A 25058-nucleotide genomic window follows, 5' to 3' on the forward strand; every position below is an offset into this window, starting at 1 on the left:
ATCAGAGATAGATCAACTGTAAGATGCATTTGAAGCTGAGCTCGTCCTCGCAGTGAATCATCAGAAACAGGACAGTTCATCAAAGATGCCAACATGAAAAGGGAATTTCAAAAAGGGTTCCCGTCTTATAGACTAACTGTGATATGTTTCCAAAGCTTTGCCTGCTCAACAATCTGTCCAGCTTGAATGAATTGTTCCTTTCCTCATTTACTAACACAGCAATTCTCAGTTTCCAGTGAAAGTCTTGTAGAGGCCACAACAAACTCACTTTTAAATGGACTATATGCAATATAATTTCACAGCTGGATGTCACCGTTTTATGCTGAACATGCAGTGAAACAAACCAGCTCCCTCCACGTCTTCAGCGTTTTCTGGCTTGGTGAACAATTAACCCTAATTAGGCAAACAAGAATGCAACAAAAACAGCACCTTGATCTTGGTTGGTGTCTTAGTCATGAAGTGGGTACATAATCTTGCAAGTGAGAAGATGCAACTCTTTGTATTCCTGCACATGACAATATAGGCTAGCATTGTAGCGTCACATTATAGATTTATACACGATCATGAATGTGCAGCCGGCTTGACTAAGTAAACCCGGAGCAGAAGAAAAAGGCACCCAGACGACACGTGACTTCATTTTCATTTTGTGGATGCCATAATGCTGTTAGTTCTGTACATCTCAAATTCCTTCATCCTAAAGTCAAATAGCATATTTTTTTGCATAAGGCTCCTTTTAAAGAGCAGATGCTGTAACATGAACCAACATTGGCCTTTCCTGCTGCCTTTCATAAGATCTCTTGGCCAGTTCTGCCGGCTAGCTTCCTGCTTCGAATGCACACGCAGCAGGATTTCACACTAATAGCGCGCCAGTGAGGATAAGAAAAAGAGATCTGCAGCGGCAAAGTGCTGACCTTTCCCGTATTAGCCGGTGCACTCCAGTGAAATTGGATTTTAGACGCTGTCGATCCTAAACAATATTGGAGGAACTTATAAAATATCAAATTCATGAAATACACGACCTTGAATTGACATTGCAGCAGTGGAAATACCACAAGTTGGCGCCCACACGAGAGAAATATCAATAAACTACACAAAGGATTTCTAAAAAAAATAAGTTCACTAGAAAGTGAATTATCACGAGTAAATGTAAATACTGTGCACAAAGCAAACACTGTGAAGATGCACCTTGCATGTGCATTACTGGTGAATTCTGTTTTACTACTACCTAGTGATACACACTTAGCTTTTGAATGACAATACAATGGTAAACCATAAATGTGGCAGGAATTAAATATACAAAAATATGGCATAATAAAATAAGAAAGAGAGAAACATTACTGCTAAAAGTACAGCCACAAATATCCTCACTATGAAGTATGAATGTGTGCATACACATTTACAGTACACACACTATAACAGCATTGAAATGAGGACAGTGAAGATGTCAGTTAGTCCCATCCTCACGAGCGTCGATGGGCTTTCGGTTTTAATCACACGGACACTGAAATCCCCGATGCTTAACTTGCGGTTTTGGTTCATCACATGTCCAACATGCTGCCCGGAGAGCGAAATGTTGACTCAGCCGATGTCCCCCGGAGTTCAATAATGGATGGCCTCAGAGCTCATAAAAAAAAGATGGAAACCAACCAACCAACCAACCAACCCTTTTGCTCACCTCTCAGATCTCACTGAAGCTCGACCAACATTCTAAAGTCAAGCACTGAAGTCAAAGATTCTTCAGTAGGTGGTTTTTAACACAGGAGGGGAGAAAAATACAGTACAGGCAGATTATTGGTCCAAACCGTGAAGTGATTAAACGTAATACAAATTGTTGCGAAGATAAAAGTTCTCAATCCTTTTCAAATGAAGCATAATCTCACAACTATTGGTGACTTTGAGAAATAAATAAAAAAACAACCACACCAGGCTGTCGTTCTCTTTAGATCCGCTCAGTCAGTTTATGTGACAAAAGCAGCTTCTTGCTTCTTCGGTTCAAAATCAAAGCAGGCAGATGGATGATGTCACTGCATAGCAAACTGCTCAGTGGAGCTGATGATCAACATCTGATTCCAGGTGACAACTTGTCCCTTGTCTGTTCATCCGTCCATTCCATCCCATTCACTCTGAAGTTTTAAATTCCTTTTATTGATACTGGTACGTCGTGACATCTGTCATAGCTTGTTGATGTCAAACTTTGTTTGGTTCTCCAGACACGTCATTCAAGTGTGTCTGAAGCATATCTGCTCTTTGTGTGTGGGCGTCATAAAGATGTGGCAGACTTCACTTCTGTACAGCTCGCCTCTGTGCAGTGCAAGCTGCGCAAAACCCTGACACTATATTATCAATTCATACTCTTTCTGGTGAGCACAGTGTGGAACATGTTGAGACCTGTATGAGTTTAGAGAACAGCCTCTTTCAGTGCTTTTCTCTCACAGGACATAAAAACACAACAGTCCCGTAATTTCTGCTTTGATCACAAGGTAAGCAGGACATTTAGTCCTCATACTTAATCTCGATGAATTACCAGCAGATACCGCCGCAACTTTTCCAATAGCTGCTCTGCTGACCTCATGGTATCCTAGCAACAAGAACACAAAAATCCTCGCGCCGGGCTGAATACGGTCTGGGGCTTCGGCAGCGAGACGCAGCGGCAGCTTGGTTTTTGTTCAGCCAGTCGGAGGCTGCTTGCTTGTCGATGGTGTGTTTAAGGCAGCTTTGCTCCTCCGGCGTCGTCTTCCCTTTCGTACGCGAGGGAGCATCCAGGGACGCGACGCATACAGTCAACTCACAAGGTCCTCGTTCACTCCTCAAGTGATTGGTTGGATCAAGTCGTCATCGCCCCTAGTGTTCTTTTCAAGCATCGAACCGAGTGGCCGCGTCGACAAGTCGTGCTCGCTCCATTTGTTTATCAATTTCATTGTTTCTGTCTCTACTCCATCTGTGCGTCCTTCTGCCTCTGTCTCCCACATACATCCAACACGAGCTCCGGCCGCTCCGACTGTCACGAAAGCCTTTGAAATGACGGTCACGACAGCAAGCACCTGTCCTCTCGGTCTGCTCTGTTGCGCTTCAATCTGCAGGGCTTCTCTCCACTTCAGTTGGCCTTTTTGCGTCAGCGGTTTCATTTCCTTCTTTGTAAAGGGCCAAACCTGCGACTGACCAACGCTTCCTGTTCAATCTGACCTGCAACAGAGATGACGACAGTGTGTTGGGTTAAAGTCCTTTGTGTAATAAGTCTCATAATCATGGAGACAGATCAGCCGTTATTAGTTGGAGGTATTGATCGCGTAAGAAAAATACATATAGACTTTCGTCCATAAACACACCAGACTGAATCATTACATAGTTCTTACCTTTATTTATAGAATTGGACAAAGCTGGTAATATAGAGCATTCTGTCCAGGATTGTTCCTATTCAACGTCATGTTTTGAGCAATCTTATGCCTCATCAATATCCGTGGTATAGAACTTGAAGCAATAACTTGAAGAGACCTTTGAACCAAGGTAATACTGGTGTAATGGATAAACCATATAGAAATACAAACTGTTTTAACATTAAATGTTTGGATCAAATGTCCTGACCAGTCGTGACACAAGCTTATTATGTTTCATCCCATGGCCTTCTGTTGTAGTAGCCAGTAGGATCTGTATCTGTATCTATCTGAATCTGTAAAGTTTGTGAAGCTTCTCAGTCTCAGATTGTCGGAGTCATGATTAATTGAAGAAGCCTTTGGGATGAAAGGCAAAACGTCTTCAAGATACCAAAAACGAGTGCAGCTGCCTTAACTTTTAACCTTTAAGCAGAGTTCAGTCAATTTTCTTTATGTGGGTTTATGTGACTGTTTACACACGTGGAGCTGACATTCCAGTGTGTTTATTGTCTGACGTCTAAAAGTCCGACTGTTGGCCTTAATTTTGTTTTTCTCCCCACAACCAACGTGACTCTTCATTTTAGTAGATCAAGCAACAATGCATTGTTTCAGCAGGGAGGCCATTAGGGTTTAAAAGTTGCCCAGACTGATCTGATCAATGCCTCAAACTTTTGAGTGCTTCACTGTACGGATCATCAGTTTGTCGCCAAGGTCCAACCGGCTGAGTGTTTGTTCGCAGTGCTGACAGGCTCCACACATTTGGCAGGCCGTGCAGGTGCTCACGGTTACACGAGCCTGCCAGGAGCATCGCTGCTGCTGCTGCTGCTGCTGCTGCTGCTGCTGCTGCTGCTGCTGCTGCTGCTGTTCGTTGTCACTTAGAGGTGAGGCAGAAGTCTGTTGGCAGAAGGAGTTCCAGTTCTTTCAGAGTTCTCCCTGGAGGTGAGATCTCGCCTAATTAAATACCAGTGCAGTATCTAGAACCACCTGTCGTGCACTGTTGAATATCAGCATAGGGCAGTCTGATCTTTTTGTCCATTTCAAATTTTATTTTTGCTGCACTGACTGCGCTTCGGTGCGCCATAATAAATACAAACCCACAATGGAAATTGAATATGTGTGATTGGCAGGGGCTGATGGCATCTTTTTGGGTGGAAAGTTGGGAGAGAAAAACAGCAAGTCAGCGTTGTGCAACAAGTTTGTGACATTTTTGGACACAGTTGTGCCAAGTTCCAATAATTTAACTCTGAATAGACAAAGCCATAGTTGTCGCAGACACACTTGACATACTTTTTTGTTTAATATTGTTCTGAATTGGCTTTTTTTGCATTGGTGTACATTCCTGCTTTGTCACTGTGGACACTCAAAGGATTTTATGTTAAAACCTTTTTTTTTTGTTTGTTTGTTTTCACCATGTGTCGTCTTATTTCCACACTTCTGTCCCCCCAGTGTTATTAAACTCTGAGCAGAGATACTCGACTCACTGCTGCAGTAGTGGCACAACAAACGTTAATAATGGGGTTATCCTGAAGTTTTGACAAACACAGCTTCAGCTCCCTCCGCTGCACCTGTGACATTCTATTGGTACTTCAAATAACCGGTGTGGCTTTGTGCTTCAGCTTGTGCAGATGAGTGTGCAGTAAAGTGCAGGAGAGGATAATTGTGACTGGGTGGCATGAAAAGATCTGTAGCCTTCAGTTACAATGTACTGAGACGTTTTTCCTTGTTGAAAATGAGTGGATCTACAATTTTATTTATTTATTTTTTTTTTTAATAGTATTCTCTGCTGATACTGTCCTGTTGTAAATGTACGGCCTAAGTGTGTAATACAGGGTCGACGGGCAAAGTCATTTGGAACAACTTTCTCATGAGCTTTTTCAACATGTAGCCCAAACTGCTCATGAAATTACTGAAAAATTTTAGAGCGAGAAAACCTGGAGGCACATTTGGTCTATAGTAGGTGTGACAAAAAATATTTGTTCTCTGTTTCCAAAAAAGTACATTATAAAAGCTTTTTTTAATCAGAATGTTAGCATGTTTTGCCAACATACACAGATGTGGGCGCAACACCGCGATTGTACATCATAGAACTCTGGTCTTCTTGTCAGAGCTCCGCACGAGGCCCCCTGCAGGAACGAGTCCATACTCACATGTGCATTTTAGGGGCCAGTCGTCGTCTGTTCATTGTAAAAGTCAAAGCACACCTGCAACTGTAAACACCTCCAGTCACGCTGAGCAGAATCTACTCTGCGTGTTTGCTGTGAGTCAGCCGTGCGACATGGAGTACAGTTTGGCGCCACTGACACACTTCCATCTGTGTTGCGCTGTGTTGCAGGATTCCTGGCAGACTCAACGACAGGCGAACTCCTCTCGGAGAGCTCAACTGGATCTTCACGGCCATCACCGACACCATCGCCTGGAACGTGCTGCCTCGAGGTGAGTCCTTCTGATAGCACAAACACTCTATACACAGAGATTCACCGAATACCCAATTCACCCATAGATAGATTTACCCCAAAACTTTCCCTGTCTGGCTGCAGTGTTGTTCTTTTAAACTTGGGCCATATAGTTTTTGCAGTGTTTCAGTTTTTAGCATTGAGCACAACAAAGTAAAGAACTTGACCTTGAAAACTCTCCCTAGCTTTCTTCTCCTTCAAGCGCTCTGATTGGCCTTGTCATATTGCAACTCACACAAACAAGATTGAAAGCGCGCAAATTGGATTTGCGTCAACTTTGACTTGCAATATCAGCAAACAGATACAATTTTAGATTGTTATTGTCAAATGTAATAAATTTGTTTTGCCATTTCCCCTTTAAACTTTAAAGTCAGTTTACAGTCATTTAGCAAAGCAGTTGAAAGTGTTCTTGTTGTTTTGTTGTGTGGCTGCTCACGTGCACAAACAGACAGACAGACAATGACCACACACACACACACACACACACACACACACACACACACACAGCGGGAAAAGCCACAAACACACATGCATGCATACACACAAACATGCATGCACACACACAAACGTGCATGCACACACACACAGGGGGAAAAGCCACAAATCCAGAGTCTTCATTCATCAGTGGCTCAATCATTCCCTCGCCGCCCGTCATCAACCAGGCCGTCTGGTTTTTATCGGATCGGACTGATAAACAGGTGATAAAATAAAAGGATTGTTTTCATATATACCCAAAAAAAACAACATTGGAACTGGTATTCAGGTTCTCCTTTATGAAACTGCCGTTGTCCTTAACTGGAACTACTGGAATGAAATAGAATTTTTAAAAAAAATACACCGGTTTTTAATTTTGATTTTGATACATGAAGAGAAGGTCCTCGACAAAAAATTTGACAGCCAAATTCCAAAATTCTGCCAGATTCCAGACTGTGGACCTGAACAGAGTTTCATAATTTTCACCCAGAACAGAGTTTCATGATTTTCATCCAGACATCAGAGCTGATATGAGAACGATATTAGATCAAGTGGGGCATCAGAAATATCACCATTATAACTATTTGCCCGATGCTTTCTTCCCACCAATTAGATGCTATTAAAATCCTACACTGTGGGGCCTTTAATATTTTTCCTCGTAGCAGTGAGAGCAAACGTGCGCGGATCGCCAACGTCCCAATTACACTCATTCCAGCGCGTCCAGACGGTTATGAAAAATGAAATGACCGGCTCGCGCAGGGGGGGCCTAAAGTAGGACTGCCTCTAATAACGAGTGCAGCGGTGATGCATCAGCACCAGTGAAACTTTAAAAACATCCCCTGTGTGTGTGTGTGTGTGTGTGTGTGTGTGCGCGGGTATGTAATGCCAGAGGTGCTGCTGGTGCACGTCGACTCGGCAAATGGAGATGAACTGTGTTTCAAGACATCTGGTGCAGGCTGTATTTCAACCACCAGTTAAAGCCATAAATGCAACAGCACACACAGCCACCTTAAACCTTTTTTATGGTGACACACGCACACACACGCACTAACAATTATAGTTGGCTTCAGTAGAAATCCTGCCTCGGTCCTGCTCACCCAGACTCCCTCGGGACAAAGTGTGTCTCCGCAGCTCCACAAGCAGCGTGACAGTGCTGATGCCGGCCAAAGCCTGTTTTAAACCTACAGGGCTCTGCTGTTAATGAAGCGGCCCACATCACAGAGCAAATCCCTGTAATGAAGGGGCTGCGCACCTAATCCAAAACACACACACACACACACACACACACACACAGGCGCACACGCAGGGGTATGCAGAGCAGCAGCAGTGTGAGGGACGGCCCCTGTCTTGTCAGACACAGTCTCTCAGAAGATATTCCTCACACACACACATCCGCCCGGTCCCTCGCACAAACAGAGGAGTCGATCAGAATGGGATTGGACCTCAGCCTTGTTTAAGTCACTTTGTGAATACATTAATAACCAGTGGAAAATTTGACTCATTGCTTCGACCTGCGTATCCCTGTGTATTCCGTTCGCGCTGGCCCGAGCGCTTTTTCTTCTGAAGTTGCCACTTGGCTCCCATTACACTTCACTGGTGACGGGTCCCCCCCCCTTTTTTTTTTCTTGGCTTTGTCTCTCTCTCTCCTTCCGTGGATAATTTCCCTCCTGCTTGTCTGTCAGATCTGTTTCAGAAGCTGTTCCGTCAGGACCTGCTGGTGGCCAGCTTGTTCCGCAATTTCCTGCTCGCCGAGAGAATAATGAGGTCCTACAACTGCACGCCGGTCAGCAGCCCGCGTCTGCCTCCGACTTACATGCACGCCATGTGGTAAGACATCAAGAAGAATCATCACTCACATGCACACACGCACAAACACGCACACACACAAATGTTTGCTTTGAGGAAAGGAAAGACAAAGGAACTGTCGTCCGCACAGCTTTGCTCCTCATTCACACGCTTGAGCAAAGAGTGACTTTGATTGGATGAAAGACCGTCTTTATGTTCAGGCAGCAGTGGAAGAAATGCAAGAAGGACTTTTTAACCCGTTCACAGTGGTAGGCCAATCAAGCGAGCCCGGCTCTTCCCTGCGCCAGCGTTGTCCACCGAGCTGCACGTGGAAACAAAATCAGACGCTTAATCTCCCTGTAATTACTTTCGCAACTATTCAAAGTCAACATGGCCGGGGAAAGCGCTAGTGTAAAACGTGTAGGTGTGTTTGTTTGATCGTGTGGCTTTAACATATGCATACATCTCCTCCACACTCGGTAAACACTGCATGGGAGTTTCTCACTTGTTTTCCTGACCGTTGCCAGCGGAGACGGCGGCCTCCTCCTCCTTCAACCCTGCAGCAGAACTCAACTTGTGTCGGCCCTTTTAAAGACTTGTGGCAGTTCTGGGCCAAAAGCAGAGAGGCCACACAAATACCACTGAGCCAGATGATTTTTTTTTTTTTTTTTTTTAATTATTTAACGCAACAAATTGGAGAGGGAGGTTGAGTATTGTCCTCTTTTCTCCAACAACCTCAGACACTTTGCTAGTTTTACATTTGTAGACATGTAGCCAGTTGGCCAGCTTCCTTTCCTTCCCATCTCCGAGCCTCACGTAGACACACAACGTGCCGCCCAGAGAACCTCCGTTGTCGTCCATCCATCTTCACTCTTTCTAAGACGCATCAGCTCGTCATTTATCTACTCTTAGCTGCACAAACACATTTCCCACTGCCATTAATTTCCTTCTACAAACACCTTTTCGACATGTCTCCCACTCATTATCTGTCTCCCGTTGGTGTTTTTCGAACAAAACAAAAAAAATAAATGAGGGGAAAAAAATGAAGGCTCTTGCTCTCTTTGCCTCCAGGAGCAACTTGTTGTGTAACATCCTGGCACCTCTTATTGTGAAGAACACGGCTCCTCGCTGCTTGAGAAAGCGCTCCACTTCCTCCCTTGCTCGTGGCCACCCATTATATTAGATTTGGGGATATGTTGCACTTTGAGACGCCAAAGACACTGCGTGCTGCACTTTGCTTCGCTGCGGCGGACAGAGGCGACACAGCCGCAGCAAAGGGAGACGGAGACGGAGCGGGGAGGAAAAGGAGGACTGAGCCGACAATTAAAAATGGAAGTGTCAGGGATAAAAGGGGGGAGAGGGAGACTAAAAGTTGAGATCAGCAGGACATGGAGGCAAGAAATTGGGGAGTTGAGGGGAGGGCTCGGTGATCGATGTCGGTGCCCAAACACAAACAGCCATTGTTATTCAAATGGAGCGGACGAGAGGAGAGGTGATAAACCCGAGGCTGATAACTCCCTGGTGGGCACTTTGAGAGTGGGAGTGTGTGTGGGCGTGTGTCTGCTGTGTGTGTGTGTGTGTGTGTGTGTGTGTGTGTGTGTGTGTGTGTGTGTGTGTGTGTGTGTGTGTGTGTGTGTGTGTTGTTGCAACACTGCAGGCAACGGGGAAAAAAAGAGCTTAGTCAGCCGCCAACTGGTCCGCTGTTCTCCTCGACACACACACACACACACACACACACACACACACACACACACACACACACACACACACACACACACACACACACACACAGATTCACAGAGGCAGGTTTTGGTGATGAGTTACTCATCGGTATTGGCAGGACTTGCGCAAGTTAACGCTGCCATCTCAGGAGGTGCAGCAGCCTCTCTGCGGGGACGACTGCTCTCTCTGTTTCCTCTCTGGTCGGGTTATGTAAACCACAGAGTGAGTGAGTGAGAGAGAGAGAGACAGAGATGCAGAGAGAGAAAGAGGGATGGAGAGCGAGATGTCTCGGCAAACATGCACTTGATGGACTCCATTGTCTTCACTCTACTGGTTTGGTAAAGGTGGAAAACAGAGAAATCAATATTTGTAGCACTTTGAGATTTTATTCTGAAAAGTGCTTTATAGAAAAAGTATTATTATTATTATTATTATTATTATTATCATTATTATTATTATTATTATTATTATTACTATCCTATATTCCCAACTGACCAACAGGCAACTTGCTCCTGGACTCATCTGCTGCATTGATGTCAGATCTTTATTTTCTCCTGAAAAGCTTTTCAAAGACTATTTCACCAGCTGCACTCACTGGCCGCTTGGTTGTGGTGTTGTGCACTCTGACATTCCGAGATGGTTGTTAACCAGTGGTGATTGGAGCTCCCGTTGCCTCTCTGTGGTCTCCACCGGTCTGCCCTTTCTGACCTCTGACCCCTCGCAGCAGCAAGACATTTTCTTCAACACAGCTGCCTCTCACTGGATCATTTTTGTTTTATTTATTTAATTTATTTTTTTCAAAGTCACACTTGAAGCTGCTGAGGCAGTGCTGCACTCCGCGTCCATTGTCTTGTCTTCTATCTTTTTTGCAAAATGGAAACATAACTCGAGCGTCCTTAAAGAACTTTGCCCACCTGTGAACTCCCGCCGTCAGCTGTGGTGTTAATTTGTCGGCTTCCGCCCAGACACCTGCACACTGACTCATTAGCAGGCCTCGCTCAGCTCTTCAGACTGATTGGAACATTAAGACTGGGAGCATACATCAGTCACATTAGTACCTGGGGGTGGTATCGTGTACAAGGCGGGCCAATTAGATGCAGATGACACTTTTTTTTTCAAATCCAGCAGCATTATTTGTTATTTTTACCGCTGTCTGTCGTTATTAGCGACTCTCCTCAGACGCAGCTCAACATCCATCATTCATTTTGCAAGGCAACTCCATTACTGGATGCAAATTAAAGATTTAAGGAAAGTTTTAATATGGGACCTGGTGGGTTGATCACACACAGCTGTTAGTTTAGACAACAACCACCCTGAATTTCACAGATCACTGCTGTTAAAGGGGCAAAATAAAGGAGACTCGGACAGCGAAGGCCCCGTGTCGCTCGTTTAGCACTGCAGATCGTCGCGGCGCCGTAGAACACGGCGGAACAGGGCGCATCTGCTGGGACCACGAGGGGGAATAAAACCCCTCCGTGGAGGCTCGGAGCTCAGTTTGCTCGGAAAAAGGGGGGTGTGAGAGTAGATGTGAGGAGGCAGAAGAGAGAGGCTGGGGAGTCTCTGATAAAGTTGCATTTGGGTTACGTAACAGCATAAATTAGATATGATGACCACGAGACAACGCTGGCGTTAAAGAGTGGGGGGGGGGATGAAAGGCTCCCTGCTGCCCCCTCCAGGACCCGCAGCTGGAAATCCAAAGACTTGTGTGTGTGTGTGTGTGTGTGTGTGTGTGTGTGTGTGTGTGTGTGTGTGTGTGTGTGAGAGAGAGAGAGAGAGAGAGAGAGAGAGAGAGAGAGAGAGAGAGAGAGAGAGAGAGGGCGATATAGAGAGGGTGTTGCTGTTGTTAAGTCATATAGATGTTACGATGCCTTGGGTCTGTTTTGTGAATTGTAGGTGTGTATTTTATGTGTTTTTGTGTGTGTTGCAACTCTTCCGTTTCATCATAAAGATGTTATGATGCCTTTGGTTTATATTATGGATTGTTAGGTGTGTATTTGATGTGTTTTTATGTGTGTGACCTCACTCCAGGCAGGCCTGGGACCTGGCCGTGGACATCTGCCTCTCTCAGCTGCCCACCATCATTGAGGAGGGCACTGCCTTCAGGGTAAGTGTCTTTGACCAGGAGCCAAAATATGAAGACTCACCTCAGAGATGCAAAGCGCACTAACACGATAGTGGCACGGGCAAAGTGTGTGTTCATGTGTGTGCGTTTTTATGTGTGCGTTACTCCTAGTGGTTCAGTCTGAGTCGGGCGCTGACCGCCGGCTCCCCTAGTCGGTCCGGTTCACGCCCGACGGTGGCCGCCCGCCGGCCCCTTGCAGGCCTCTCCACCAGCAGCATATCTATTAATCTTCCAAACACGCCCACACTCACAGACACTCGTTCCCGGCGGAGAACATTGTAAAACGTCAGGTCTAATAACTCAAGAGCGAGCGGGCAAGAGAAAAATGGAGTGTGAGCGCAGCGGGGTCCCGCGTCGTCAGCCTCCCTTTAATGTTATATTTACCGACGTGGCAGGAGTGAGAGCGAGTGGCGGCGGCGGCGAGCCGCTGAACGTCATGATGACGGGCAGCGAGGGAATGATTGAGCCACTGATGAATGAAGATCTGCCGGTCGACTCTGGATTTGTGGCTTTTCCCCCTGTGTGTGTGTGCATGCATGTTTGTGTGTATGCATGCATGTGTGTTTGTGGCTTTTCCCGCTGTGTGTGTGTGTGTGTGTGTGTGTGTGTGTGTGGCCTTTGTCTGTCTGTCTGTCTGTACATGTGTGTGGCTTTTCCTTCTGTGTGTGTGTGGTCACTGTCTGTCTGTCTGTTTGTGCACGTGAGCAGCCACACAACAAAACAACAAGAACACTTTCAACTGCTTTGCTAGCTCAACAGTCCAGCTTTCATTGGGGCCTTTTCTGCTCCTCCTCCTCCTCCTCGTCCTCCTCCCCCTGCCCCGAGGTGGCCGCCTCCTCCACGGCTCCCCCAGGAGCACTTCTCCACTCCCAGTCCTCCACTACTCCCATTCACTCAGGCCGACAGCCACTTAACCGGCGGCATAATTGAGGCCCTGCGGAGCGCTCCAGGAGATGTTTCCTCTCCGTCCGTCTTCCTTCTGCCAGGAGTCGCAAGATCCAAACACTCGTGTGCTTATGCGATTGCCTTTCTGAGGCTACCAGCCGCCATGCTTTCTTTGATGTGTCGCAAGAGTGAAACCACAAATAGGTGAAATGCATGCAGTTTGACCAAACAGGGTCGTGGACAGGCTCTTGAGAAAATGGACATTAAAGTTTTCTGTCATCATCAGTCAAGCCATCATCAGAAAATATCCCCGGTCTGGGCTAAACTTTAATCTCTCACTGTGCCTTTTACCGCTGATAATCCCTTACAATGTGAGTTTGACTGATGTCACCTTTCACCAAAGTTAATGTTAAAGCAGAAATAAGTTGTAAAGAATGATAAAAATGAACGAGGAAGCAACAGAAACTTATACAAATACAAAATAGCCAGCCTTATGAATTTTAAGGACTCATTAATTTCCAGTTAGTTTCAGCTCTTGTACTCTGGCCAGTCATTTTTCTCACATAAGTGCAGATGTTTTTTTATATGTATATATATATATATGTATATGTATATATATATATATATGTATATATATATATATATATATATATATATATATATATATATATATATATATATATATATATATATGTAAATATATATGTATATATATATATGTATATATATATATATATATGTATATATATATATATATATATATATATATATATATATATATATATATAAATATATATCTCTAAAGGATTTTGTTGTCGCCCATTTCTTGCTTTTTCAGTGCTGCAGTCAATCTGCCTGTGTTCTTGTTTGACTTCTGCCACTGTTAGGCCTCCTTAAAACGGGCTTAAAACAGCATCATTATCATATCTCGGTTGTTCCTGAGTCTCTGAGGCAGACCCTGCACCCCGCCTGGCTCCGCCCCTCCGCGTCTCTCTATGAGCCGCAGCGGCCCCTCGCTGCTACTGGCGTCTCCAGTTATTAAGCTTTGATTATGTGCAAATTAATTTAGCCTCCCAGCCCCCCCGATGCATTGATATTTCCCTTTTGGACATCCATCAATGCTCCGCACAATGCTGTCATCATTCCCGCAGCAATATTAACACCCAGCGTGATCAAAAACTGAGCAGCCGGAACCCAATCAATCAGACAAACTGTCGTGGCAGTTGGGAGCGGGGCTGAGTTGGGGAGGGGAGGAGGAAGGCGGCGATGATGATGGATCAGGATTTATGTCGCCACTGCAGTGCAGTGTCACCTCTTAGCGCTCCGTGTCACAGCCTTTATACCAAATGATAAGCTCACCGCAGTCCAGGGTCTCGCCGCTGCTGCAGCAGCAAGAGGGAGGGATTGGATTTAAATTCAAATAAATGTTTACGATCGTGATGAAAACTTTGTTTCTTGTGCTCTGTCCACAGCACAGCCCTTTCTTTGCGGAGCAGTTGACGGCATTTCAGGTGTGGCTGACGATGGGGGTGGAGAACAGGAACCCCCCTGAGCAGCTCCCCATCGTCCTGCAGGTACACACACACATACACGCGCGTAAACACACACACACACACACAAGTACGCTATGGTTTTAATTACGTGGAATTAAGACATTTTCAGTCCTGTGATTAAAGATCTCAGCGAAACCGTAGAAGGTCAGCGAAGACGAGAACGCAGAGTTCATTTGAAAAACTGTCATATTTCCGTTTCCTCCAAGGCGTCGTCACGTCGCTGCAGACGCAGCCTTCGGCATCAACCACCACAAGCTTCTCCTTCCTCTTTATTTATCTGTAGAGGCCGCGGCCGATATTTTCAAACGCCTCCAATGTTTCTCACCGTTTATCAAAGTGACGCTCGGAACTTGTTCTGATCAACGCTGTCAGAATGTGACGGTGCAAAACAGATATGAAATTGATGTTTTTGAAGCATCCGGAAGATGCTGTAGAGAAGGAATGCATGACTGTTGAATGATTTTCTTTTCTTGAGAAAAACAGAGTGTCTCCTCATGCAGAACAGTTTAAAATGCTGCCTATATCATCTCAGCTCCTCTGCCCTGATAGCCACCTGACAGCCATCCGTACAGTTTTCCTCTCCTTCTCATTTCCCGAAACCTGTGTGCTTTCATCTTGCAAATAACGGGAGAACAGAAAGACGCCTGAAAAACGCTGCCTGAGCCTTTCAACTTTTATTTCTCTCAACTGCTTCACAATAACCAGAAAGCCACATTTCCAGGGGCTTTCAATCAGGTTCATCTCTCTCTCCCTCTCTCTCTCTCTCTCTCTCTCCCTCTCTGTCTCGCTCTCTCTCTTTCTCTCTCTCTTTCTCTTTCTTTCTTCCCCTCACTCTCTTTCTCTCTCTCTCTCTCTCTCTCTCTTTCCCTCTCTCTTTCCTTCTCTCTCTCTCTCTCACTCCCTCTCCCTCCTGCTGACATCACCTCAGACAGGTGTTGCATCTTCTCTGAAGGTCTAACAAACCATCAGTTTTAACAGGGAGCTAAACCTGGTTATTTTTGCTGGAGGCTTTAAACAGCGGGCTAAATGAACCCTTTTCCGGTGCTCGTTCCGCCTTTTCAAAAAAACAAAAAGTTTGACTGCCGCTTCAGTGGTGCCATTTGCACAACAACTCACTCAGATTTCAATTATATCATACAAAAACTAATCAGCCACCTTTTAGAGATTGGAGGACTGAGGCCTTTTCAAATGAAGAGACTCCAAACATTGTTTTGCTTCACTTCATGACTTGTTCTTGCAACAATTCTGTTGAACGCTATTATGCTGCTGTGTTCTGCTCCATTGTGAAAGGTCGTCACAAGCCTCCAAGTTTTGCCTTTGAATTCTTAACACTTTCTTTGGGATCTTGTTCAGATTAATACGTTAAATACCAAGGACTGAGGAAAAGGCTCCCTCTAATGTGTCAGGTTGCCATGCGACTGTGGGAGGAAAAGACCTGACAATTCATTTTAATTTGGGGAGCCGAGAAACTGTAAACTTTTACCTAAAGAAGAAGTTGTTTTTTTTTTTTTTTAAAAATGGTGTTAGCAGGCAGCGTATTGCCGGTTCCTGTTTTGGACTCTCATTTGCAATGGGGAAAGAAGCCCTCCAAAGCTCACCGTTGACCTGCCAGGAATCCAACGTTAATGAAAATTTGTACCATCAGCTCTCTTTTCAACTCTTCATCCCCCCTTAGTTGGGGATGAATCTTCTCCTTTATTACACCTTTTATGCGACACACTGAGTCCTCCACTGGAAATCTGAATGTCTAAAGCCCCGCCATGAGGACGGCGCCTGCTGCGCACTCTCCGCGGTGCTGTTCCCGTTGTTTTTGCCCGCTTTAATTGGGTCCAAATCTGGCCGGAAACTGCGCACTGCTGCCCCTGCTGTTTGAATTACAGCGGCGGGATACATTTTTTTCCCCCTCCTCTCGCCTCCCACCACCCTCGCTGTCCCGTGGGGCCACGCAGTTGTGATGTTGTATTATATCACAGAGTAGCAGCGCCGCTGTCCGTGCCGGATGGTAATTTGCCGCTGAGTCAGCGCCACGCCAGCCGCAGCCCCGTCCATACAGCATTTCTGTCGGGACCCGTTAACGGCCGGGGGAAAAGGCAGACTGATTAGGAAGCGCTGGATGGTGTGCGGGAGAAGCGCATGTGTGCGTGAGTGCATGGGCGAGAGGAGGCAACGGTGGCGATAGCCTTCGAGATTACGCAACATTATGCAGCAAAGTAATCTCGCCGCCGCGCGGCTCCGCGGCTCTCTGATGTAATGGATGGACACATAAACTGGTTTTATGCCTCCTTCTCCCTCACGATGCAAAGCGTGCGCTTTCGCAAGAACGAAACGAACTCCCCGTTGGATTTACGATTTTGATGCCAAAATACAATCTGGCAAGAAATGAGCGGCCAAGAAGCTGGGCGTCAATAATGCTCTTTAATGAAATGAGGCGGAGTGAGGAGAGCAGACTGATCCAGGGACAGACTGGCACCGTCCACCACAGTCATCTCATCCAGGAGGGATTAGCAGGTTGTGGAAAAGGGCTCGCAGCATTTCGGATAACAATGACACACGTGTACACTTACTCACGCACACACACACACACACACACACACACACACACACACACACACTTACTCACACGTTGCATTTAATGCCATATCACGTTAACACATGACAGACGGGATCATGGGAAGTGCTTACTCACCGCTCCGCAGCGGGCATCAGAGGCGTTACGCAAATAAAAAGGGCAGAGGAGGCGTGATTGTGCACGGCGGCGGCGCTCAGACACGGACCTCAGCGCCAGCTGTGATCGACGTTTCACGTTTGTCAGTAAAGTTACCTTTGCTACGCAGCGGCGTAGAATACGCCCCCGCGACATCTTTGTCAAGTCAGGTTGAGACGATGAATCGTGACCGAGAGAGGCTTGGAAGAGGATCAGGTTCTTTTTTTCTTTTCTTTTTTTTTTTTTTTTTTATTCCTCTACTGCACACTCCTACATCTTTATCTCTCACACACACGCACACACTCACAAACGCGTTCCCACGCTCTGCCTCGGAGCTGGAAACAGCCCGGGATGGTCTTCCCCCGGCCTCCTTCTGCGAACGTGGTCACGCTCGCTAGGCTGCAGTCACGGAGAGCACTATTAATACATCATGTGTCGGAGGATGTGTGTGTGCGTGCATGTGCGCGTGTGTTTGTTAGGATGTATGGACCAGGTCTTCTCCGTATGCTTGTTCCTACACAGACTGTGGTGCCGCCGCTTGTGTTTGGACCACGTACAAGCACAGACTCATTGTACATGGACGTGCGCTTGCGTCCATTTTTAGCATCTTTTTACCTCCATAAAATGCTCCTCCTGGCCCAAACTCCTTCCGTTGTTATGTGCTGCCATAAGTACACACACACACATAGCAGTGGGTGGGGAAGAAGTGGTGCACTTCCCTCAACGCTCATTGTCCACAAGAAGCAAAGTGAAATGGGAGCCAAGCACACAAATGGACGCGCGCACACACACACACGCACACAGAGTAAACAAGTGCGACGTGGTGCCAGTGTGTTGGCAGTAGTGGTGGGAGAGCCACCTGTTTCATTCCGCCTTCTCACCCTCTCCACTGTTCTCCCTGCTGTCCGTCCTCCCTCTCCTCCTCCTCCACCTCCTCCTTTCTTTAATCTCAGCCCCCCGCCCACCTCCACTCCAGCCAGAGGCACCTTTGTGAACTCTGACCTCTGCTCTTTTTCAGGTCCTCCTCAGTCAAGTGCATCGGCTCAGAGCTCTTGACCTGCTGGGCCGCTTCCTGGATCTCGGCCCCTGGGCCGTCAGCCTGGTACGTCAGCTCAGAGAAACCTTTTCTCCTCTCCGGTGGCTGAAGTTTTAGCCGTTTGTTAACCAAATATGTCAAATGTAAAAAACCTAAATATGTAAAATTCAGTTCACCGGTGAAAAATTGTGTCTCTGACCAGACACTGAACTCCCCAGAAATGAGAGCATCCTTTACTGCTTCACGACTTGTTCCGGATATCCCCACTTTGTGCGGGCCGGCCTCATTTTTGTCCTCTTCCAAATGTGAAAGATAAAAAAAACTTGAAATTGAATCGTGCGAGGTGGCTCCACTGAAGTCTGAAAAAAAAGTTCAGAAAATAGGTTGAATATGGAGCCTTTATATAACCTATATTGTAGTTTTTTGTGACTCTAGGATTATTGTAAAGACTATTACCCAGATTGGCTCTCAAAGTGTTTTGACAGGCTTTATTTGCCATATGGTTTCTTTTGTGACAGTCACTCGGAGAGCTTTAAGCGTTCTTTGTCCTATATTGCCAGGCCAGTATAAAAAATAAAGGCAGATTAACAACATGAGTTACACGGATGAAAATCACTATTGTTGTGTCTGTGTATTTGCAAATATTGCCTAGATATTGTTTCTGGTTAAACTTGGACTTGTTCGTGTCCAGGCCTTGTCTGTAGGAATCTTCCCCTACGTCTTGAAGCTGCTGCAGAGCTCAGCCAGAGAACTGCGACCGCTGCTCGTCTTCATCTGGGCTAAAATCCTGGCTGTGGACAGTGTAAGTTACTGGAAACAAAGGGCAAAAAAAGTCTAAATGCATGTCTTAAATTAGGTGTCGTCATTCCTCGTTGCATTCTTTTTCTCTTCACTGTGAGACCTCTTTGTCTGCTGAACATAAAACTCTTCCAACAGGATTAAACAGACAGAAATAAAAGTCAAATGTATTATTAAATTGTGCATAATGTTCTACATGAGCACCTCTCTCTTCTCGTCTGTCTCTGTAGTCGTGTCAAGCCGATCTGGTGAAGGACAACGGACACAAGTACTTCTTGTCAGTGCTGGCTGACAGTTACATGCCGGTGAGTATCGCCTAGTACACTGTGTCAGTGGGACGAGAGGAGCGATAAGGGGTTCAGCTTCAACAAAATTATTAATTAATTGTACTGGCCTAATTGAATTGATTGATTTTATGGAAATGGTAAAAAAAAAAAAGCTCAACAGAATTGAGTCCCTGTTTCCTGTTTGCAGGCGGAGCACCGGACCATGGCTGTGTTCATCCTGGCCGTCATCGTCAACAATTACAACACAGGACAGGTGCGTTTGTAGCAATTCTGGTGTTTCTATGAAAGATTTATCTTGAAATCCAATGATAAAGTGTCCAAAAAGACAAAGAAGTTTCTAGGTCTAGAGTTATTTGGTTTTTTTTTGTCTCTTTAAAGGTGCAATTTATAAAGGCCTTGATATGATTGGTTGATGTGTTGCAAACACTTGAAAAAAAAAAAAAAATTCCAATAAAGATGATATGTATAGATATTCTACGTTATTATATTATATTCTATGTATGTATAATATGATGCTTTGTCACTTTTTAACATTGACACAAGTTTGTGTTAAAGAACTCGCAGACTATGAAGGGGGAAAAAAATGACCCACACAATCCCTCCTTCAGCAGACGTTCCAGCTCTTGTAACAAAAACGCGAGATCAGTTTTAACATTTTGTGCCGTTGCATGCCACCAAATCTGACACACGGGCCCCTAAAACTTTCTTTCAGTGCTTTGTGCCGCTTTCAGGTTCACAGGCATCTCTTTTCATAATGGTGGCTAATGGGGAAAATACTCTAGGAGCCACTGGGAAGCTTTGATACGAAGCCCCGCGCTCCTGTTGGCTCTGGTCCTCTGGTGCATTAATAGTTGTTTTTTTTTCTGCCTCACGGTCCATTTGCCAGCCAGCATTCCACCCGACTAAAACTGCAATGATATATTATTCAGTTCCTTTCTTCAGCAGCACCTCTACAGGTTGCGGAGCGACCGGTCATTACTTTGAGGTGTTCCTCGTCGGCAGCGTTGTTGTATTTTCGAGGTCGATGTTTGCTGCTTGACGCTTTCTGACGCCTCCTCAATCTCCAGCAACGTCTCCTCCGCCACCTCCTGGGTGACACTTTGTCACCGCAAGTGCCACTTCCGCCCCACTCCCGGCCCTCCACTGTTCAGCCCCGGATGCTCAGTTTGTCACATGCTCATCAAACACCCAAGGGTGCTTCTTCAGGATGATGTAGCCTTGTCATTGTGCACGCTCGCAATCTCACAGAAACACTTTTTTCCACGTTACTGCCCTGCTCTTCCTCCTCCTTCCCACTCCGTGACATTATTTTTCAAGTCATTATTTGACTTATCCCCTCCCCCCCTTCCTCTCAATCGTTCCTCTCGCGCAATATTATATAAATCTGACAAATCGAGCAGGCTATACGCGCTCTGAAGCTCAGAAGCCTCCATTCCTCTTCCATACCGTGGCTCTCTAATGCTCCCACCTCTCTGGCAGCCTTGTAAATAATATATGATCCCCCAGCATTACAGAGAGACTCTCTGCCTGCTCCACATCTCCATTATTCATCCCTCTTACTTTCAACAAAAGCACTCATTACTTGGGTATTGTGGTTGCGAACATGTCAACAAACACCGGCGTCTTAATCTTCCTGCTCTCCGGGTTCAGCTGGGAGCCTCGATCAGAGTCGCTCCCGCAATCAGAGGCACTTGAAGAGGGATGGAAGGGTAGGGGGTTCGGGGGGGAGTCAATGTTGGTGAAATATTTGTTGCAATAATGAGACATGGGATGATTTACAGGCATGCGGAACAGGTCCATTTGTTCAAATGCAGTGCTCCTGAAAGTCTTTTGTGTTTGTCAGAGAGCATCTTAAGTCGTGGATGATCAGAGTGCAGGTCAGGAACGTTTCTGCCCAGCGGTCCTTAGTAGGAATGGCGTATTTGCTGCAAATTGGTTGTCGAAATTCAAATCTATGTAAGACCAGGCTAAAGTGAACAGGGTTTGTGTTAAATAATTATTTTAATGATTTGAGCGCTGTGCCGTGAGACACGTCGACACATTTGTTTTCATTCAAAGTTGCAACACGGCTGCTTTTAGGGCTTTAGAAGCATCAGGAAAACGTTGAGATTTTCAGCATTTCCTGATAGGATACACACATGAATTATTGCAAACTCGTAAATTCTTTTGGTGAGCTGACATTTTTTTGAAAAAAATTTCCAGGCGCAATGAACTTTTTAAAATGACATACAGCCTGTAGAAACGTTGTTGAAAACATGAAGAACACTAAACTTGCATGGCAGCAGGTGCAGGTGGATCTTGTCTGTCTACGAAGGCTTTGCAGAGAATCACATCCTGCTGCTGATTTTGCTGCTGTCGTCTGACAAAAAGCCTTTACCGCAGCAAACCGGATGTCCTGCCTGTCTTCTCCATGCAGCTTCAATCATAAAATATAGGAAGTGTTGAATTTTATTAGCGGTGCTCGGAACGCAAATAAACGGAACAAACTGGATCTGCTGCTCTTGCTTCTTGTTTGGGAATCTTGTAATGCCTCAGTTTCCTGGCATGGCTTCACGTCTGACCGGCAAGGATTAGCTTCGGGAAAATGAACAGGCCCACCAAGACTTTACGCTCTGACGACGCTCTAAACCTGTCAATGGTGCTCAAAATCTGGTCACGTAATTCAACCTCGAACTCTGTGTCAGTGTCAATGCATGTCTCACCGTCCGGCTGAGAGCAATCAGTCGAACCTAAATCATTGTCAGAACAAAAATCAGCATCAACGTAAATCAGTATACGTTTCGGAATAATCAACATCAGAATATGAATCAGTGTATTTGTCAGCAGGGGAAGGGAGGTTAGAGGGGACAGCACGCATTTCTTCATTGCAAGAAGCGTGTTGCATGTGTGTGTGTGCATCACTTCCCTGCGAAGACGCTGTAGGCCGGGGGGCCGTCTTGCCGGGTCCATGCCGTGTCCCCCACTCCACCTCCTCTCCTCAGCTGCTCTGGGTTGGATCCTCTTTTCCGGCCCTCGCGATCACTCTCTTGGCTGCGGTGGGCATGGTTCTGCCTGCGGTGTCTTCCTTTGTCAGGGCATTCTCTGGCCCAGTGACCCATTCGGCCGCAGATGTGGCACGCCCCCTTTTCGCCCCTGTCTCCGCTAGTCGCCCTTCGTCGGTTGTCGTTGTTCCTGTAGGGCCGTCTCGCCGTGTCACTGAGGTGCTTCATCATGGTGAGGGAGGCACGCTTTATCTTCTTGTCGTCTGCATCGCTGGCCTCCTGCAGAAGCCTCTCAGCGTGCACTGCATGACGTCGGACCTCTGTCAGCCGGGCATCTTCGATCCCCACGCAGCTTTTGTTAACTGCTTTGGCGATCTGGGGGAGCAGCCCTTGTTTGAAAGCAGTGATGAGGCTGGCCGCTTGGTTGACAGCAGTCCTGATGAACGTGGCGACACTGCAGCGTCGGTGCTGGAGTGCGCAGGGTTGTACGGTGGTAGCGTTGGATGAGGGCAGGCGGGAGGAGGGAAGACAGGCATGTCCAGGAGAGGGTCCCTCGGGCCTGTAAGAGAAGGATACAGACGATTTGGTGCATTTGAATGCTCGTGTGTGAGCGGCTCCTTTTCTCCCTCCTCCGGGGAGTGTGTGTGAGTGTGTGCACCCTCTGCCGTTATCTCTGTCACCCCTGACTTTAAATCAATTCCACAGTTTAACATTTAATTGGGAAAGTCAATTTTGAAGTTGACCACATACTCTTTCTTCAAACAGTCTACTAGGACTGCACCCTAGCCTAGGCTTTGTCTGGTTTTCTTTCACAATGAATATATTTTATTCTGTTTTGCAGTACAGTAAACAGAATGACAAAGTGCAGTTAATCATGTTGGCATTGAAACAGTCTTCTGTTTGTCTGAGAGAGTTGATTACGACTAGATTCCAACATTTAATGGACCAAATTTTAATTTAAAAAAAAAGATTGCTGCCGAGCCGCTGAAGTTAAAAAAAAAAAAAAATTAAATAGAGTATAGGTGTAGATCATTTGTACTGTTCATGTTCATGATCATGTCAAATTCATATTTGAAACGAGGGACCATTTGAGTAGCAGTGAGATTCTGTAATAATGGAACACAATTGGTGATATGATCACAGGTAAACATTATTGAAAAGAGGTTAAAAAGAAAAAATAGCCCAATTCTGTCTTAATTTAGAGAGGATCAATAATCAGAAGTAAAGTTGATCAATGAAAGAAGAAATGGATGGACTTTGTGGTGAATTTTGCTTAACAGTGGACGTTGAGCTTGTCGTGGTCTGTTGAACTCTCTCAGCCTCTGCTGTTCTTCACTGCGGAACACGTCTCACACTCTCCCCCGCCCTCCACTGTTCTCTCCACCACCACCAGGAGGCTTGTCTGCAGGGCAACCTAATAGCCAACTGTCTGGAGCAGCTGTCGGACCCCCACCCGCTGCTGCGCCAGTGGGTGGCCATTTGCCTGGGTCGCATCTGGCAGAACTTTGAGCCGGCCCGCTGGTGTGGAGTTCGGGACAGCGCCCACGAGAAGCTCTACACCCTGCTGTCAGATCCCATCCCTGAGGTGAGAGGTCAACGAAGTCAACTTTAAAAAAAAAAAAAAAGTAATTTAATAATTATATAAATAAAAAGCGTAATAAATATTTTGAATACCTGCTGTGATTGTCTTCCTGGTTGTGTTAAGGTAATTAAAAAGCAGGCACACACATGCTCTCTTTTAGTGATGGGCGATCACGTATTTTTCAAATTCAATATGATAATTGATATTTTTGGCGGTCGATATTGCGATATCGACATCAAAAAAAGACTTTTTGGTTTGTAATTTTTTCAATAAATAAAAAGTAAAGAATCACAAGACACATGTGGCCGTTTAATACAGCATTCCGAGCTACCACTTCTGCCTTCTTCGTCCATGCGTGCTAAGATGTTGTTGTGACGACTGATAGTGACGCAATTGTTGGCGAGACAGACAGGCAGCTTGCGGTTGCCACATTGGCTGGTTTTCCGCTAAATATTAAAGCCTGTTTACGGTGTGTTTTAGTTAGGGTTTGGCCTGGAAGGCTCAGAGTGTCTGGCTCACTCGTGTAGTGAGTTTAGAACGGCGCTCACAAACGTGTTCAAACGCAAATACAGAACGGTCCGTTCATTGAGCGCGTTCGGGCACAACACTGTAAATCACACCGTGCACTGTTTTCATCAACTGGCGAAAAGGAGGACCAAATAACACTCAGAGCGCCTCTATTCCTCTGCAGTCTGATACATGCTGTGTGCGTGCAACGTTGTGCACTGCATGCCGACTGCCGAGCGTGCACACTGCGTAGTCGCAGTGGGCTTTGGTGCGTTACAGTAGTCAGAAGTAAGTTGCCACAGCCGTGGTCAAAAATAAAGATAGATATTTTCTTAAAGTTACGGATACAATATTTTACTCCCATCAGCGATCGATATATCAATAACGATATCGATATGCACATCACTACTCTCTTTCCTTTCACCGCCTTGTGGAAACAACATCTGATCACTCTGACAAGTCTCGTGTGGACCAGAGGGACGCTGAGGCAGAGTTAACCCTGAAGTTTAGCCAGATACTCAGCGTCCTCACTCACACACACACACACACACACACACACACAGACATGCACACACACCACGCATGTTGGCATGCTTTCACACACACGTAACATCTGCTTCCAGCCGTAACCCTCTGCTGCCTACCTTGGCCAGACAGCTGCTCAGACTGCAGGGTTGAAAAAGAGGTCTGCAGACACACCTGTCAGCACTCACACACACGTACATCCTCGGATGAGTTTCCATATTGTGAGGTGTGCTTGCGATGTCAATGTAATTCTAGTGCTTCTAGCGCAGGACG

The 25058-nt window shown here is 45.9% G+C and overlaps 1 protein-coding gene across 4 annotated transcripts in view; it reads left to right on the top strand.

The window, feature by feature from the left end:
- Nucleotides 1-25058, top strand: part of rptor (regulatory associated protein of MTOR, complex 1) — a 122192-nt gene that overhangs the window by 53041 nt on the left and 44093 nt on the right. For all 4 annotated transcript variants that reach the window (XM_076036038.1, XM_076036053.1, XM_076036047.1 and 1 more), the window contains exons 9-17: nt 5704-5804; nt 7981-8125; nt 11834-11909; nt 14285-14386; nt 18088-18171; nt 18797-18907; nt 19134-19208; nt 19378-19443; nt 23565-23756. In XM_076036038.1, coding sequence (XP_075892153.1) covers nt 5704-5804; nt 7981-8125; nt 11834-11909; nt 14285-14386; nt 18088-18171; nt 18797-18907; nt 19134-19208; nt 19378-19443; nt 23565-23756 — 952 coding nt within the window. The remainder of the gene's footprint in view (nt 1-5703; nt 5805-7980; nt 8126-11833; nt 11910-14284; nt 14387-18087; nt 18172-18796; nt 18908-19133; nt 19209-19377; nt 19444-23564; nt 23757-25058) is intronic.

Source organism: Nelusetta ayraudi, unplaced genomic scaffold, assembly GCF_046127955.1.
Source record: "Nelusetta ayraudi isolate G7.1 ecotype Tasmania unplaced genomic scaffold, CSIRO-AGI_Nayr_v1 ptg000004l, whole genome shotgun sequence".
Classification (NCBI taxonomy): Eukaryota; Metazoa; Chordata; class Actinopteri; order Tetraodontiformes; family Monacanthidae; genus Nelusetta; species Nelusetta ayraudi.